This window comes from Phragmites australis, chromosome 15 (assembly GCF_958298935.1).
Source record: "Phragmites australis chromosome 15, lpPhrAust1.1, whole genome shotgun sequence".
Classification (NCBI taxonomy): Eukaryota; Viridiplantae; Streptophyta; class Magnoliopsida; order Poales; family Poaceae; genus Phragmites; species Phragmites australis.
This window is the reverse complement of record NC_084935.1, coordinates 6,067,184-6,084,961: the sequence shown is the minus strand read 5'-3', so window position 1 is coordinate 6,084,961 and position 17,778 is coordinate 6,067,184. Positions and strand designations below refer to the sequence as shown.

Sequence of the window (17,778 nt, the reverse complement as noted above, 5' to 3'; positions counted from 1 at the left end):
ATCAAAGTGTTTAAAGTGATCATCCAAGGCGATTAAGCACAAGATTAGTAAGTGACTAGTGCTTATAGGCCTAGAGAGAAGAGTTGCTAGGTGTTCCTGCCTAGAAAGTGGATAAAGGAGTGATCTTGCCCTGTACCTAGTGGTACACCGGTACCTTGTAGTCTTAGTAACTCACTGGTACCTTAAGCCAGAGTTGCTCAAGCTTGTTGACCCTCCGACTTGGTGTGAAGCGGCAGTAAGATGCTTGTACGGGGACACGGAGACTCTTGCCTCGGTGACTCAAGCTCTGAAGTGAAGACAGCTACAAGTGACCGGGAGAAATACTAGTGGTGAGATCTTGCCTTTGTAGCTCATCCGGGTTGAGACCTTGTCTTTGTGACTTGGTGGCTCAAGAGTCATGACTAGAAGAATCTTAGCAACCGGGAGCATATCATTGGTGGAACTCTAACGCGGACTAGAGGTAGCATTCATACCATCGATACCATGGGATAAAAATCTTTGTATCGAGTTTGTTCTCTCTATCTTATTTACGTTTTCGCATTTATATACTTGCAATTTGCCTTCCTAGATAGGTTACGAGCTCTTTTTATCGGTAGAGTAGACACATCAGATAAACTCAGAGCATAGATATAAATTAATATAGGTTTATGTTATGAAATTTTTGGAGCTAATTAGTTTTAAGTATCCTAATTCACCACATCCCCTATTAAGATGTCACCGATCCCTACAACAAGCTCGTTGACAAGTTCGCACTCCTCCCCGCCTTCCTCAAGGTCAGCCGAACATTCTCACTCTACCGATGCTACTATCTGTTTGCTTTGATTTAATCCATCCAACAATTTTGGTACACTCAATTTTTAACACTCGTTACATTCATGGGATACTCAATTATGATGCTAGGCAATGTGTAAGTCCAGATGATTCCATGATTCCATGTAAATATGTTTCGTTCCGAGTTGTAATCCTTGCTTTGTTTCGTACTAGTGTTAATCTTGTATGTGTGCCTGATGTATGATTCATTTCATTCAAACTGATCAATATCATAGAGGCTTGCATTCTTGTGTTCCAACTCATGCATGTGGTTTGTTTCGATGGAGTGCCAACAACTCATTTAGTTTGAAGCTTTTGTTGACTTCATTCATTTTTTTCTATTCAATTTATTTGTCGAAATCCCCTGTTGAGTTAGTATATTAGTCAATATTTGTGCATATATACCGTCATGGCATACTTCTTGTATAATAAATATTGTCAACATTGGTGAGTTGGCCCCTCTAAGTTCAATTCCTGCTCCACCCCTGCTAGTGATGCTCCACGCGCACCCAGCACGACAGCGCTAATTGCTCCCTCGGAGCTCGCCACTCTGCTGGCTTCCAGTGCTGGTTCTCCTCCAACGGCGCTGGCGATTGGGAAGGGCCTTGGCCTTGTGGCAGTGTGGTCATTGCTAAGGTGCGTAAGAAGCTCTGGATGGATACGACACCATTGCGGCCTCTGACTTCGGTAGCTCGGAGGAACTTCCGATCGTGCATTATTGTTGCATATCTCCTTGCACACAGGACAAAATCACTGTGGGCACACTCCTCTTACGGCAGACAAACTCCATTATTTTTTGTGAGGGATCTTGCCAAGCGCTTTCCATGTGTTCGTTGAAATGCTTATGTCCATTGTGATGCTTTTGAATTGTGCTTCATGCCTACAGTGAAGTAAGTTCAGAATAAAATCTCCTAGAGTGATTGGGTAATGCAAAAAAAAAAACATGACTTTACTTTGGTAGTTTTGGTAATTGTTTGGTGGGTGGTTTGCTTGCGGCATTAACTTTTTATGCTTCTATCACTTGCACGAACAAAATTACTGAGCACAACAATGTGTGTCAAATACTATGCGCGGAGTGAATTGGTAGTTTGAAGCTGAGATCATAACCAAGGACCCCTTAATGTAATGTTAGACCATCTTCAACAGATCTCAAATTTTCATCCTCAAAATACTATTACAGCATCTTTTTCTACTGTAGCAGTACTGTAGCGCTGGCCAGCCAATCGGGACAATGAATTTTTTTAGTGCTACAGTAAACCGCAAAACACTGTAGCACAAGAAAAATGAGATTTGAGGACTCCCTTGGAGATGACCTTATAACAGCATTATTAGGCATAGCCCCAGTGATAATGCGAGTGCTTGAATTAAAGATGTGTATGAACATTTGGTATCTGTTCATAAGTAAATTAACATGAGATGTACACATACGTATGTCTATTGCTTGCAAGGGAAAGTTTAGAATTAGCTGCATCTCTGTGTAGGATCTGGCTACAATCGAATTAAATCCTATACATAGATGACCCTGTATTGCATTTAAACTTGATTTTCTGGTCTACGATTTCTAAATTCTAAGCTTTTGTGCTAAGTTTAGGAGCCTTTGTCGATAACAAACAATCTTTGTTTTACCCGAATCAACATATACCTTTCAGCAAAAGCTTTGATAAAAGAATATGCCGGCCAGTCAGACGTATCCTCCATAATATTTAAAAGTATGGATCTCATGTTCTGTAGACGGCGCTAATCCTTTGATACGTTATTACTTCTGGAGCAAAAAAAAAAAGTACACACCATACTAATTACTTTCTTATCCTAAAAATGAATATATTTGATCTAAACTTTTGATGTGTGCATCATCATCGTAAGTCTGTTGCATCCCATCTTGCAAAAATAATGCACTATTGCATTCGGGCATACCATATATTATGCCTTGGGTTACATAATTTCTTTCTGTTCAAGTGTATCCGCTTTCTGGTTCTCCTGCAGTAAATGTGCTGCTTCAGTTGTTAAGAGCTGCTCTCTAACATTTTGTAATTCATCTACACAATTAAATATTTTCTAGAGTTTTCATTTATGCTTTCCTCTTACAGATTTTATCTTGGGTTTAACAAACGCCTGGAAAGTTGTAGAGAATGAGCAGTTTTACAATATGGCACATCTTTGATACGTACATTTGACCACTATTTTCGACTAAAATATATTTGAATAAGTTTATAATACTATGAAAGTTTTTTTAAAGATAAATCTATATATATAATTTTTATATTTTAAAACTAAATATTTCGAAGTCATGTATTTATGACCGGATGAAGTATATCAGTTTAATTCTACCACTCCTTTTATATTATTGCAGGTGATTTGTTAGCACCACTATGTTATGATTCCTAATGCACTAAATTAGTGGTTTTGCTCATACTGTATAAGAGTGAATATCTTTTAATTTGTGAGCATCATTATTTCTGATTTGCAGTCCACTAATTTATCCCGGGCTGAATTGCATGAAGAACATGCAGCACATAAACAATTGAATTGGTGAGTGAGTGCAAGTTGTCGGGAAAAAAAGACTATTGCTATTGCAACTGGGCAATCCATATGATTTGCAACAGGACCCTAAGAATAGATCAACGAATTCATGATTGACACCTTATGGCTGATTTCTTTTAGATTCAAAATGACTGTACCTGAGCCATATATATAGTACACAGATAATCAATCTTAAGATTCGTATGTGCAACCTATTACATACTCAAAATAATAATTTAGATTTCAAAATGATTTAAAATATGAATTAATACTTAGAAAGAGCATCACCAGTCAATCACATATCAACTACGTATAAAAATAGTCCCTCCGATGTAACTGTACTATGACATAATTGTTGACACACGCACTAAATACGGTGCAGTTACATTAGACCATCTCCAAAGAATTCCTGTTAGGGACTAAATTCTCTTTACGAAGAGATTTTTGATCTCTTCAGCGTTTCAACGGTTTTTTTTTATGATTCTTGTTCATGAAAGAATTTCTAAGATCGTTCACTTTAGGACGGTATTCTCTTTTCTTTTTCTTCACGAATCACTTCGAAAAAAAGTTATTAGAAATAAGAAAAAAAATAGAAAAAAAATAAAACAAAAAAAATATAGTTAGAGATAATCTTAATGGAACTCCTTCCCGTCGCGCCAACGCCGGCGCACTCATTCTAGTTATTAGCTCTGTAACTTTTGTAGTTAGATGCCTCGAGGTGAAATTGGTTTTCTGATTAAACAATAATGATGGTACGGTATGCTTTAAGTAGCAACTACTCCACTAGCAACTACCGTTCCGTTGGATAGGCGCCATCATCCGCCCCCCACACACACTCCACCCCTCCCGCGCTCCTCACTCCCGCACCGACATTCCCCTCCGACACCATGGACCGCGACCCCTCCGACGAGGACGACGACCTAGAGACCCTCGTCCCCCAGAACCACACCAAGCCCCCCTCCTCCTTCGGCGTCTCCGCCCTTCCCCACGCGCTCCCCTCCTCCGCCGCCTCCCTCGCCCGCGCCCTCTGGTCCCGCCGTTACCTCCTCCTCTTCGTCACCCTCCCACTCCTCTTCCTCATCCTCTTTGTCTCACTTGGCGGTGCCTCCTCCCTCCGCCTCCCGGACTCCATCCGCCTCCCCTCCGCCGCACCCGCCGCTGACCCCGCCGCCTCCCGCATGCGCGAGGCCGAGCTGCACGCCCTCTACCTCCTCCGCTCCCAGCTCTCCGGCCTCCTCAGCCTCTTCAACGGCAGTGCCGCCACCAATGGCTCCGCCTCCACCCCCGTCTCGCTCACCGATCTCCAGTCCGCGCTTCAGAGCCAGATCAAGATCAACCGCGAGATCCAGGCGGCGCTCCTCTCCGCGCACCGCTCTGGCACCGGCAATGCGACGGAGGACGGCCTGGATCTCGATCTTCCTGTTGCCGGGTGCAGGAGGAGGGAATTGCCGGCCAACCGGCGGACGATTGAGTGGAACCCCAAGAAAGACCGATTCCTGTTAGCCATCTGCCTCTCTGGGCAAATGTCGAACCACTTGATTTGCTTGGAGAAACACATGTTCATGGCGGCGCTTCTGGGCCGGATCTTGGTGGTGCCCAGCCAGAAGGTGGATTACCAGTACGATCGAGTGCTTGATATCAACCACGTTAATGATTGCGTTGGGAGGAAGGTTGTAATCTCCTATGAGGAGTTTGCAGAGAAGAGGAAGAAAGTGAGCATTGATCAGTTCATATGTTACGCCGCATCGCCACCGTGTTTTCTTGATGAGGAGCATATTAAGAGGTTGAAGGGATTGGGGATTTCGCTGGGCAAGATTGAGGCAGCTTGGCCAGAGGATGCAAAGCTGAAGGAGCCAAAGAAGAAATATGTGGGGGATATTATGCCAAAGTTTTCAACAGATGCCGAGGTCCTTGCCATTGGTGACATGTTCTATGCTGTTGTCGAGGATGAGTGGGTCAATCAGCCTGGTGGTCCGTTAGCCCACAAATGCAAGACTTTGATCCAGCCAAGCAGGCTCATAATGCTCAGTGCTCAGCGCTTTGTCCAGACTTTCTTGGGAGGAAACTATATTGCTTTGCATTTTCGAAGACATGGATTCCTTAAGTTCTGGTAAGATACCCTTCTTCTTGTTCACTCAATTACCTCCATCTTTTGATCTTTTAAACATTATTATATGTTTGTGAAATTTGTGAACAAACATGTTGGAATGGCTGCATTTAGTTTTATGAGGTTATGTTTGGTAGGCTTTAGTAGTAGCTGGCTTTATCCTTTTTTACATCCTGGGAGTTCTTAGGGTAGGCAATACCATATCCTCTTTTAGTTATTCTATGATTGCTCTTGCTTTGGACAGTACATTTTTTTGTCCCCTTAAGTCACATACCAAACCAGGCATGTTTTGACCAAGAATGGTTGGACTTGGTTTTAGATGCTTCATTTAGATCTAGGTAAAATATTATACTGCAAGTCAACTTCTGACATCTGTACAGTAAATCAAAATGACAAGGGCCATTTTGTGCTTAGTAATTTAGCTATTTAATGAAGTGCCTGCTTAATAATAAATTAACATTTTCTGTTGTATGGAGTAGTATACTCCTATAGAATACTTTTATAGTTTTCTCTGTGATGTTGAGTTATGGTATATGTTCCAGCATTAACTACTGTATTGAAATACTGTCCTTGTTAGCCTTGTAAGTTGGCTTTGTTTTCTTGGATGATTCTACAGAATGTTTCAGTTGTTGAGAAGTTGTAAGGCATACTTCTTACATCAATATTGATTTTTTTTTTCTTTGTAACAGTTTGACTCTTGGAATATGCCTATTGCCATGATACCTGAACTAGTCTCGGCATTTTTGTGCTTGCAAAATTTAAACAGTCATGTTGTGATTGAACATTTTCAACCAACTTATCTTGCTGCTTACGGGCTGTGACTGACAACAGAGCAGTGCTATATTCAATAATTTATAACAATGTTTCAATACCCTACTAACATTATGGAAGCGTCCATTAGTTACTCTTAGCTTGTCACGAGGTGTGGGCAAAGATCACAACCATCTCTGCTTAGGTTTTAAATTATCCCATATCACCCTTGACTACAAAAGAAAAACTCTTTAAAATTACTGCCCAATTTTGAACTGGTAGCTGCACTTTGTTTCCTCACGTTCTTGAGCAGTATATGATGTATGGCATAGATATTTATCAAAATAATATATCAATAATAAATTTTGACTAGAGCAGTAGGCACTAGTCAACTCCTTACAGTGACTCACGAAGAGATGAATTTCAATAGCAGTCATGCATTGCTGGATATATCGATATGTTTAGATTTCTTCTTTTCAACAGTTTCTGGTGGCACTACAAATTATTTCATATCTGAAATTTTAACTGCCCTTGCAACAAGCTGGTCAATCTCATTCCGTACTGGTCACTGAATCAGGCCATCTTCTTTGGCTCATAGTTTCATTATCTCTTAACTAAACCAGGGAAGTAAAGGCTGAGATTAACTCAGTTAAAGTTTCTTTTGACAAAAGTTATGCAAATTCTTATTTCTAGTTCTTTTGGATTATTCAATCAGGTTGAGTGCTGTGAATTGAATACACTGTGACTTTTTCCATCCTTTGTTAGATATACAGATCTATGATCTATGCCTTAAAGATTTCCCATCCATTATGTTCTTTGCTGTTGCTTGTGGTGGCATGGTTATTAGACACTTCAGTTTTGTGCTATAATTAGCTGCCTGTATACTGTGTTAATGTTTACGAGTGTTTGAAACTAGTACCTGGTACATCGTAACTACGAACAAATCTTGTTGATATTTGGATATAACTTGGTTGGACATGACATTTAGCACATACTCTGGTGAAGTTGTATGTTAGTATGCTAGCTCAAGTCTCTGTGGTTTGTGCATGATTATCAGTTGACCCCGCGGAAACTGTTATTGTGGTACATTGACTAATATTCTCTTGATCTTCCTGCAGTAATGTAAAGAAAGAGAGCTGCTTTTTCCCCATCCCTCAGGCAGCAGAATGCATTCTGCGAATCATTCAGAAGGCTAATGCCCCAGTGATATATTTATCTACTGATGCTGCTGAGAGCGAGACAAATCTTCTACAATCCTTGGTTGTATTCAATGACAGGCAAGTCCCTCTAGTGAGGAGGCCAGAGCACCACAGTTCAGAGAAATGGGATGCCTTGTTATACAGAAACCACATGGGCGGAGATAATCAGGTACACATGAGTCCGCATCCGATTTTTCCTTCTTTTGGTTCTCACATCGAGGGCGACAGTTTTACTAAACTGCTACCTGCTTGCAACACCTTTTCAGGTCGAGGCCATGCTTGACAAGACGATTTGCGCCTTGTCGAACGTTTTCATAGGATCACCAGACTCCACCTTTACGGAGGACATCTTCCGGCTGCGGAGGGGCTGGGGATCGGCGTCACATTGTGACGAGTACCTTTGCCAGGGTGGGCTACCCAACTACATAGCAGAGCAAGATTGAGAAAGCAACATCCTAGGAAGTCAGTTTGCTGCCAAAAAAAAAACTCCTGCCCTGTCGATATATTCTGTAAATTGGCGTGTACACATCTAGTGTGAAAGAGTGGTCCCTGTATCGGTGCCCTCCATTGATTTGTTCGGTGCTATTCTTTGTTAGGTAATACAAAGAGCTTTGGGAGCTTTTTTTGTTGTTTGTGTAGTGTTTAGCCATTGAAATGACGCTGGTTCGGCGCCTTGGTGCAGTGTTAATCATTGTTTTGCAAGTGGGGCTTGGATATTTGGTATGGTGAAGCATACATAGCATAATAGCATGCAGTGTGACTTGATTAAAATGGTGTAACTAGCTAGTTACTTCAGGAATATGAAATTTTCACTAGGGCATGTGGGCGCATGGCTCAAGATGTTCATTTGTGATAAGATTCATATTAATAAGTATTAAGTGAGAGAAGATAGATGGTCGAGATAGGGTGTAGTACAAGAACATGCGAAGTTACATTTCCTTTACTCAAACCTGGCCATTTCCTTTTTGCTACTTCGGAAAGAGATCCGAAAGAAGAGAAAAAGGACCTCTCCGTTTCTGGGTACGCGATCCGCATGTTTTGGTCAAAGTCAGGCGAGGCCGCGAGGTGCCCGACCTGAAGTGAAGCTGAGGCATGTATGGGCTTCGTTTCGGACCACACGTGCTCAGCAACACAGAGCCCAGTACTCCGTGGGCTGAGCTCTCAGGCCCGAGAGTTTCCCGCTCACCGATCGCACCCCGGGCAGTAGAGATTCCGTGGGCTGGCCCATCTCAATCACATCTCGCGGCCCAGCCTCCCGCGCGGCGCCGCCGCCGTCCGGCCACTGAGCAGTGAGCTCTCGCGCCGTACCAAGCGGTGGCCGGAAGAAACGCGTGTCGGCTTGTGCAGCCAAGCGGGAAGCGTGACCGATTTTTTTAAACCCGAGTACAAAACACAGACACACTTAGGCTGTGTTTGGTTGAGGAGTTTTTAGCGGATGGTTGATGGTTATTTGTTATTGATTTTTATAATAAATTTTTAAGTTCTCAGTACGTTAAAAATCAGAAGAAAAAAAATTCAATCAGGTTCTTGGCTTTTAATTCATTTCATTATAAACCCGCATTTCAGCTTTTTAAAAACTAGCTTCTCAACCAAGTATTTGATTACACTTCTAACTTCTGATAAAAAGTCAAAAAAATCTAACCAAACAGGACCTAAACACTCATAAACCACGTTCACGTAATAGCTAGCGAAAAACAGATGGCGACGGACGATTCCAGAGAAGAAAATTGATTAAGCCCTACCTACGTACGGGCAGGAAAATGTGGCGGCTGGCGACTGCAAGCCGCGGTGCCGTTCAACCGTCAGAACTGGCGCGCGCCGTTCCTAGCCCTGGCATGATCCTTTGCGCGACTCGCCCAGCAAGATTTGATTCACCTCAAATGCACCGTTCAGCGACCAGTTCCTTTGAAACATGGGAACCATAAAAGAAACGCCACGCGCGCTGAAATATGTAAGAGCCGGGCGTTGATCGGTAGATAGAGGTGACCCTGCAGTCTCTCTTACGGTGTGTGAAAACGATACGTTTATTCTGGCCAAAACGATCGAAGCTGCTTCCATTTTCTTCTTCTTCATGTTCCTCCCTCCTCCCAAACTGCAAGGCCGTCCGTGGTGTTAGACAGTAGCTACATATGATGTTTTGTTTAGCAGAACTTTAGCTCTCAGCTCCGTTTCAAATCTGAAGATTATAGAGTAATATAAAGTGATTTAAACCTCTATTTATATTCCAAAATAGAGACAAGATATCTCATCCAAACACTCACCTGTAGCTCTAGTTGGATATGTGTCGAATAATTGTACGGAGTTGGTTACGTATAGAATTTAAAGTTGTATTAACGATATATGGTGAAATCCTAATAGGACTATGCTAATGTGTCAATTTTAGAAAGTAACAGTGAAGTTCTCAGTATCAAGAAACAGTCAATTGAGAGTATGGATGTCAGATTCAGTTGATTTTTCCATGTGACGCCCATCAGAGAGCAGTTTTCTTCATAAAATTTGGTGATTCTAGTTGTATCTACTTATGTGATGACGCGGGCTACCGTGCTGTTGGAGTAGGTGCTATCAAAATCAAGATATATAATAAAGTTATGTGCTTCGGGGAGTCAGGCATGTGTCAAGGCTAAAGAGGAATCTAATTTCGCTCAAAGAGATTTTGTTGATAGAAGATAAATGTGCTCAGTTGCAGGTGGAGTCATGTAGTCTGATGTTGCAGGGATAGCAGAGTGTCTGGAAGGCGGTAAGTCTGAGTAAAACTCATCTTGTAGCCTCGTTGAGCGGTAAAGGCGACAACTCAAGTCCGGTGTATATGGAGGTTCACGCATGACGGCTTCAAAATGGTAAATTATTCACCAAGATGGAGTTTGTTGGATATGTGTCGAATAATTGTACGGAGTTGGTTACGTATAGGACTTAGAATTGTATTAGCGATACATGGTGGAATCCTAATAGGACTATAGTGAAATCTTAGTAGGACTTCTGTCTCCAGACCTCCTTATAAATATGAGAGCAGGATTGCTGTTTGTAACCATGACGGCATAGCGACAGGTTCGCAGGGAGCAGCAAGTCTGCGGGAACCTCGGGAAGTGGCCGGTGTTGCTAGTTGGGGAGGAGCGTCCGTAGTCATGTACCGAAGATGTAGGCTTCGGCTGAACTTCGTTAACAAATATCGTGTCTCTGATGTCGTCTATGATCGTGTATATCATCTCGGTAGATCTATTTGTTGCTTCCACTCGTGGCTTAATTTCCTAACAGCTCTAGTTTCATAATTTTTTTGAACCGGAGATATCTACCTCCAAAAATCCGTAAAGCTCTGCCACACCGGACCTGAAAATTAATCCACGTGCAAATGAACAAGCGAAGCCGCGGATGAAGAAATCAAGCCGCGTACAAACGAAACAAGCAATTTGAAGCTGTACTGCCGCTGGATTCGGTCTCAATTTGGCTGGGAGCTCGATTTGGGGTTGGGCAGCTTGATTTCGCAGCGACGACGAGAGGTCAGAAATTCGATTTGAGGGTGGTGCAGCTCAATTTCTCATTCGATTATATCTCGACTTGGGGGACAGTGCAAGTTGATTTCGCAGTAACTAGCTCGACGATGGCCATGGCCGGAGTAGATGGGGACGGGCTCGTTGGTTGCTAGAGAAGGTGGGGATGGGCTCATCTGTGGGGGAGCAGGCAGGTCGGAGTTTGCAGGGGTCTGCCGCCAAGATTCGATTTCCGCCGGCGCCAACTTCCGTAGTCCGCCGGGCTCGAGGGAAGCAACAAGAGCTAACGGCAGGGGGCGGAGTCAGAATGGATAATAGGGGGGCTAAATCTCAAATGTCGATAATAATTATCTGATAATAAATATAACATGATAGGATATATGTATATATATTGATTTAACTGGAGGATGCTTAATTAAATATTTGATTATGCATGTTATTAGCAACAAATTAATGGGGTTGTCTTTTGGTTGGTTCAATGTGTGCAGGAAAGCGAATGAGAAAATATAAGTATGATGGTAGTTGTGTAATTTTTCGTTAAAAATGAGCGACAGTTTAGTACTAAGACTATATTATCGATGATTTATATTTATAGGGTTTTTTACGTTTTCATTTTATTCCAAGATTTAACTATGAGCTGAAATGATGTAGCGAGCGTAAAAGTTGAGATTTTGATTAATTGATAGTATGAATATAATTTTGTAATATCGATAAATATATTCGATTGTATAAATGGATACAGGAACTTATATTCATTAGATCAAATCAAAACAGTATATATAAATAATCTAACATATTTTTTTATAAAATTATACGTATCTATCGAATCAGTTAACCAATCAGACGCATATGCATCAAGCGTTGAAAAAAACGGAACTTTTTTTCAATGAAAAAGAAAAGAATGCGTGCAATCCTCACAACATGCGTGGCTTCGGGACAGCCATCACTGCGAAGGATGTGACAGAAACTTAATACAGAAAGCTTTTCATAAAACTACATGGTTTTTCAAACTACTGGTATATCTAACTTTTATATTACAATTTTAACTGTCGATAACTATCCTAAGCAATACATAATGAATGATCTGACAAGGCCTGTTTTCCTGAACTGAATAGTAAGAAAAACTATTACACTAGACATGCAGGGCGGTGAAGTGCCGTGAGCCCGTGACGCTATGTTGTCGGTAGTTTAATTTGGCCCTGCATAGTTACTGCTGCCATGTACTCCTGGCTCCGTCGGTGGTCGATCGGTGACAAGAAGCTAGACATGCCTGTATCGGCACGACAAAACGTGCTTGGTCCATTTTACGCGTGTGTGTGTTCTCCAGATGCAACAAAAACAGAGTAAGCCGGGCCTAATTTCCTTGAACATGGTACAGACCGAACCCTAAGTCCATAGCTCATGCTCACAGTCACAGGCCCTTGTTTGGTCCGGCAATCGCCAAGCTCTGTGCAGTGCAGTGCAGTCAGTACAGGACAGAGTACACTACTACGCAATGCTGCGCCATTACATTTTGTTTGGTTCCGAGAAGCATGTCGAGGAGTCAGGTGGGCACGCACAGACGCGTAGCATTTTGAGCTGCTGGCACGCAGCGGGTCAGCTAGCTCGTCAGGATACATGCTCGTGACGGTACGACGCCGGAGTTCCATTCGCAGCCGCAGGATACGAAGAACGGACCGCCAAGACCATGATGGCCACGATGGGTCTACCATGCACGCAACGATTCGACCGATGCTCCTTTTCGGCCCATGAAACTCTCATCATTTCCCCTATCATCATCCCATCGCCCTTGGTACCCTCGCCTCGCCGTCTCGCGTACGTGGCGATGGCTTGCCGAGCGGCGAGCCAGCTCGCGCGTCCGTCCGTGTGGTCGCTGGCAGCGCCGTGGAAGCCACGAGTTCTTCCCGATTCCCCTGACACCCTCCGGACATCTTCCTCTCGCCCTTTCCATAGCACACGAATCAAATCTGAATCGAATAGACCAATCCATGGATGGATCCCGCCAGGCACCAATCAATCGGGCGACCTGTCGCGGCCCCGCCACCCCACCCCCGTCTGCTTTCCCCGCCCTGAACCCCCATGGACCGCAGGCAGGCCGGGTCAGAATGAGGATAGTTTTTCACCCACGGGCGCCCACAGTCACTCAGAAAGGGAGTGGACGAGTGGTCTGTTAGAAAACACAAGCGGGTCTAGCCGTCCAGCGGTCAACGTCGGAAGAAAAATTTATAAGATTTGATATTACATAAAGATCATCTCTTATATATATTACGTATCTTTTTTTTCTTTTTCTCAATTTCACATATCAACTGTTAGATTATGAAAGAATAATATAGATTATGTTTTTATATGAATTTTTCGGTGAAGAGTCTCGTAAAATTTTCTTCTCCTACCCACCCCCACCTACCTTAGCGCTACACCACCGCTCGCTCCACGTCTAGGTCACACCCACGGGTTCCCATCGGTTCAAGGCTGGAAGTAATTTTACACTTGTTAGGTGATTTGGATTTGGGTTAGATTTTTTTATTCGGGTTTTGGATTAGATGTGTTATTGCTGCACAGGGTGAAATGTCGGAAATTGGAACAGCGATGGTGGTGATGGTGATATCCTTGTCACGGCAACAGTGTTGGTCCATGCGGTTGGCGACTATAGCGGAGTGCAACGTCAGATGGACCGTAACAGCCAACCATATTTGCAAACTAATAGCAAAACAAGAGATTGGAAACAAATGCAGGTCGTATTGGGTTACTGTAATAGACTAATAGCGGCAAAAATATGATTTTGTATAATATACGTGATCGTATTTACTGAAATGGACAACTATTTTCCGTATTTACGAATTTAGCACACCCGAAAATTCGTTTTCGGCACACCGTGCGCCGAATACATGTGCTAAATCAAATAGTTGTTTATTTCAGTAAATACGGTCACGTATATTATACAAAATCATATTTTTGCCACTATTAGCAAAAACAAGACAGTTGTACGATACATGTACGTGGTCAACGTAGCTTGCTGATATTCAACCTCCCTCAAAAAAATAAAGGGAAAAAAACTAGCCTCCTGTTCCTTTTCAACGACGTACCGGGAAATCCATTTCACAAAGCTTAGAATAATTGAGGCGAAGCTAGAACTTAAAAACCCAATACACACTTCAAAGTATCTAAGTCTATATAGTACATAAAGGATAAAATTAAATTACTAATAACTGAGATTATATTTTTCCCTGGTGCATGCACTCAAGTGGAATACTATAGCTTCGTCTCTGTTTTCAGGGGCGTACCGAGAAAACCATTTCACAAAGCTTAGAATAACTTTGCTACTCCATAAGTTTAGGTGCATATATAAATTTAATTTGCTTTGAAGAAGGCAATAAAAGTATAGCATGTTTGGATTGTAATTATATTTGTCACATCTAAGCTCATACAATCTTAGTTTTGTTAGACAATGTTTATTTGTTGTTACCATTCTAGACAGCCTAACTTTTTAGTCTCATGACTCACTTATCATAGATACAATATTTTAATAAAGTTTGTCTAAGATTAGTTAGTTAATATTTTTTTTAAATGGCAAGACTAACCTTAAGTAATAATATGTGGCGAAATTAATCAGGAATAAAACGGGCCCTACATTGCTTATCACTTAACCATGTTTTTGCCCTGTATAATATAATATAATTCCATGATTAGTAGTAGATCAACAAAGGCACATTGGAGGTTCTGGACGGCAATGTTAAAAAAATTGTTGATCGGTAGCTGATGGGCCGGTCGAAGAGTAGAGATTAATCGATTAATTAGGGATTAACTGAATTAATCGATTGATAATTAATCGGTTGGTATAAAGTACTTATGTAAACATATATAAGATGCTAAGAAATAACTAGGACAACAAAGTGTTATTTTGATGGCTTGATGTTGTAGTTTTGATGATAAATGTGATTGGAAGGTGATAAATCTTTGTAAATTATTTGTATCAATCAAGCATCCAAATTTCCATCCTACGTCATCTGAATTTCTCTTAAGGACTCTAACATTTGCAATACTGTTGGTGTCCGTTATTCTTAATTGCTTCCTCTTCCTGTTTTCAAAAGCCAAAAAGGAGTTTCAGTTCATCACCCAGCCAAAAAGGAGGCTCAGTTCCTCACGATGCTATTGCAATACTGCTACGGAGCTAACATTACCATACTTGGCGACATGAGCCGAGAAGGGGTGGCGGCCTACTGCTGGGCGAGAGGAGCCAAGGAGGGGCGGCGGCATGCTGCTAGGCGACGGCACTGTTGTTGGGAGGCGGCGATGGCCGCAGGCCTAGAGGGGGGCAGTGGGCAGGTGGGGCAGTGGCGTTGTGTGGGGAATCACCGAGGCGGACGGTGGGAGGCGGCGTCGTGAGGGGGCGGTGGGGAGGTGGGGTGGCAGCGTCGTGAGGGAGCGGTGGGGAGGTGGGGCGGTAGTGTCGTGAAGGGGGTGACGGCAACGGACCGTAGTGTCATGAAGGGGGTGGCGGCAACGAACCTGGAGAGGGGAGGTGGGGTGACGGTGGGCGCATAGGAGGAGGAGGATGGGGAAAGGCATGGTCGGCTCAAGAGTACGGTGGATGGGAAACGCGAGCGCAAGAGGATAACGTTTAGGATCCCGATTAATCGGTCTGACAACCCGATTAATCGTTCTACCGATTAATGACCCGATTTTCATTCTAATCTACACGGTTCACCACCGAGCACCGATTAATCGGACGATTAATCAGCTAATGGGCCGATTTTTTTATCACTGCTGGACGGTTTGCTGATGAGTTGAACTCTTCCGTGAAGAAACTGGTCATTCGACAATCAGACATCACCTAACTCCACGGGGTTGTACTTGCAGCTAACTGTGGGGGAAAAAATAGCATCACGTAACATGATAACATATTAAGCGGTCGTCAGCTACCTAAACTTCGGCGATAATTGTTCAAACTTCAGACACCGAATTGAACCTTCAATGGAAATTTCTAAAAATAAGATAGAAAATTTAAAACTTTCGATCGCCAAATATGAACTTCCAAGCTTGAAATTCCACCAAATCTGAACTTCCAAACAAAAGAATCCAACCTTCGAACCCATAGTTAGCACTTGCGACACGAAAATTTTAAGCATTCAAGCACCACATCAGAAAACTTCCACCACGATTTTGAAGGGATTTTCAACTAATGGAAGCCAATGGCTCCGTGGCAGTTGGTGGCAAGGGAAGACTGTCTATGAACCACCAAGATGTGTTAAGCGCCTTCTTGGGCTACTTTATCATGGATTTACATCTAACGTGAGTTGTCACACACGTCCATTGCGGCACAATCAGCCGTTGACAAGGGCGCAATGATACTGCCTTCGCTAACCTTCACTGCCATGTAGGAAAGGTGACGGAATACTTATGCTAAAGTCGCTAAGTCCGTTGTTGGAAGAAAGGATTCTTTTTTAAAGACAACTTGAAAATTCGATATTTCAGATGAATTGTGGGGAAATAGATGTGCCGAGTTAAAAGTTGGCAGCCTGATATCTTCATGGTGAACGTATATCTTTGAGCTGGAGTTGATATTCCCAGCTGAAACTACAGATTTCTTGAATCAAAACTTGAATATGTTGAGACTGATTTTTTTGTTGCCTTTCTAACTTGAACTAGAATGATCTCCATTCGAAAATAGAAAGTATTTTTCAGACCATATTTAATAGTAAATGTTGATCCATATTTTTTCACCTTTAAGTTTCTTTCAGTACATGCAGAGGGAGGAGGAATATTATGAAGATTCTTAATTTTTGTACAAGGTAGACTAAGCCTTGTTTGGCAGAGTTACAATTCGAGATCCATGCAATATTTAGAGTTGTATAATAAAATAGAGTAGTTTTAAACATTTGTTTTTAGTTCAAATAAGAACAAAATGGCTCAATCAAACCCCTCATTCTATCTACAGCTAGAGCTCTAAAAATCCCTGAAGCTAGAGATAAACAGTTCAATTTTTTTTGAAACTAAAACTCTACCAAATAGACCTTAAAACTTGTACTGTGAGAAGACACGTCCTAAATAGACTTCAAACTCGAGTGGCAACGCAGTGGAAAAAACTACCCTTATAATTATTATTTTTTCTCAATCTTTTTTTGTTTCTCTCTTGTAGAAGCGGAGGTATGATGCACGTGCAAGAAATAAAAAGGGATCATTACGTACGGGACTTATATTATTACGATGAATGGCAAGTCCTAAATAGACTTCAAACTAGAGTGATAGCAGCAAAAGAGCAGCAAAAGAAAATCAGCCATACAAGGCTCACTCGTGCTCCTTCGTATCATCGGCTACGCCATCACTCCTAGATAACGAAACGCCGGTCAAAGATAGACCACGTTTCCGCTTATCAACGGCCGCGCTCCTCGTCAAGCGAACCGAAATCTCTTTTAGCCGCCGGCGCGCCGGCCTCCGGTGGAGCTAGCGAGCAGGCAAGGCGGGTATTTAAGATAAGTTTATTTTATAAAGTTTTTAAGTCAATATGGTTTAGATTTCTAATTGTTATAATTTATTTTTCTCTTAAAACGTCATTGTTTCTCACAAATAGTTCTAATCAATCTTTTAAGATATTATTAATGAGACAAGGTGACTTATGGAATGTCATAAGGCTATTAGTTAATAAGAAAATCATAATAGGCCGTCGAGGTTTAATAGTAAGGAAACTTTTTTTGCTTAAGATTCTATTCCAGGATTTATTATGCAAGAGTGCAATCGTTTTAAGTAACAATATATTAAGTGATGTTGTCAAACACATGACGTTGTGAAAGATATAATCTAAAATTAAAATTATTGATGTTCAACCTATAAGGATTAAATATTATATTCAATATATAAGTGTTATGTATCATATTTAACCTAATGATTCCCTAATAAAAACTTATCTCAA

General features: G+C 42.0%; 1 protein-coding gene across 1 annotated transcript; it reads left to right on the top strand.

Annotated features, from left to right (window-relative positions):
- The first annotated feature begins 4,120 nt into the window (after nucleotides 1–4,120).
- Nucleotides 4,121–8,109, top strand: LOC133893458 (O-fucosyltransferase 36-like). The gene is made up of 3 exons (XM_062334483.1): nucleotides 4,121–5,440; nucleotides 7,306–7,555; nucleotides 7,653–8,109. Exons 1-3 carry the CDS (start codon nucleotides 4,218–4,220, stop codon nucleotides 7,827–7,829), a joined length of 1,650 nt encoding a protein of 549 aa, XP_062190467.1. The 5' UTR covers nucleotides 4,121–4,217; the 3' UTR covers nucleotides 7,830–8,109.
- Nucleotides 8,110–17,778: the final 9,669 nt, after the last annotated feature.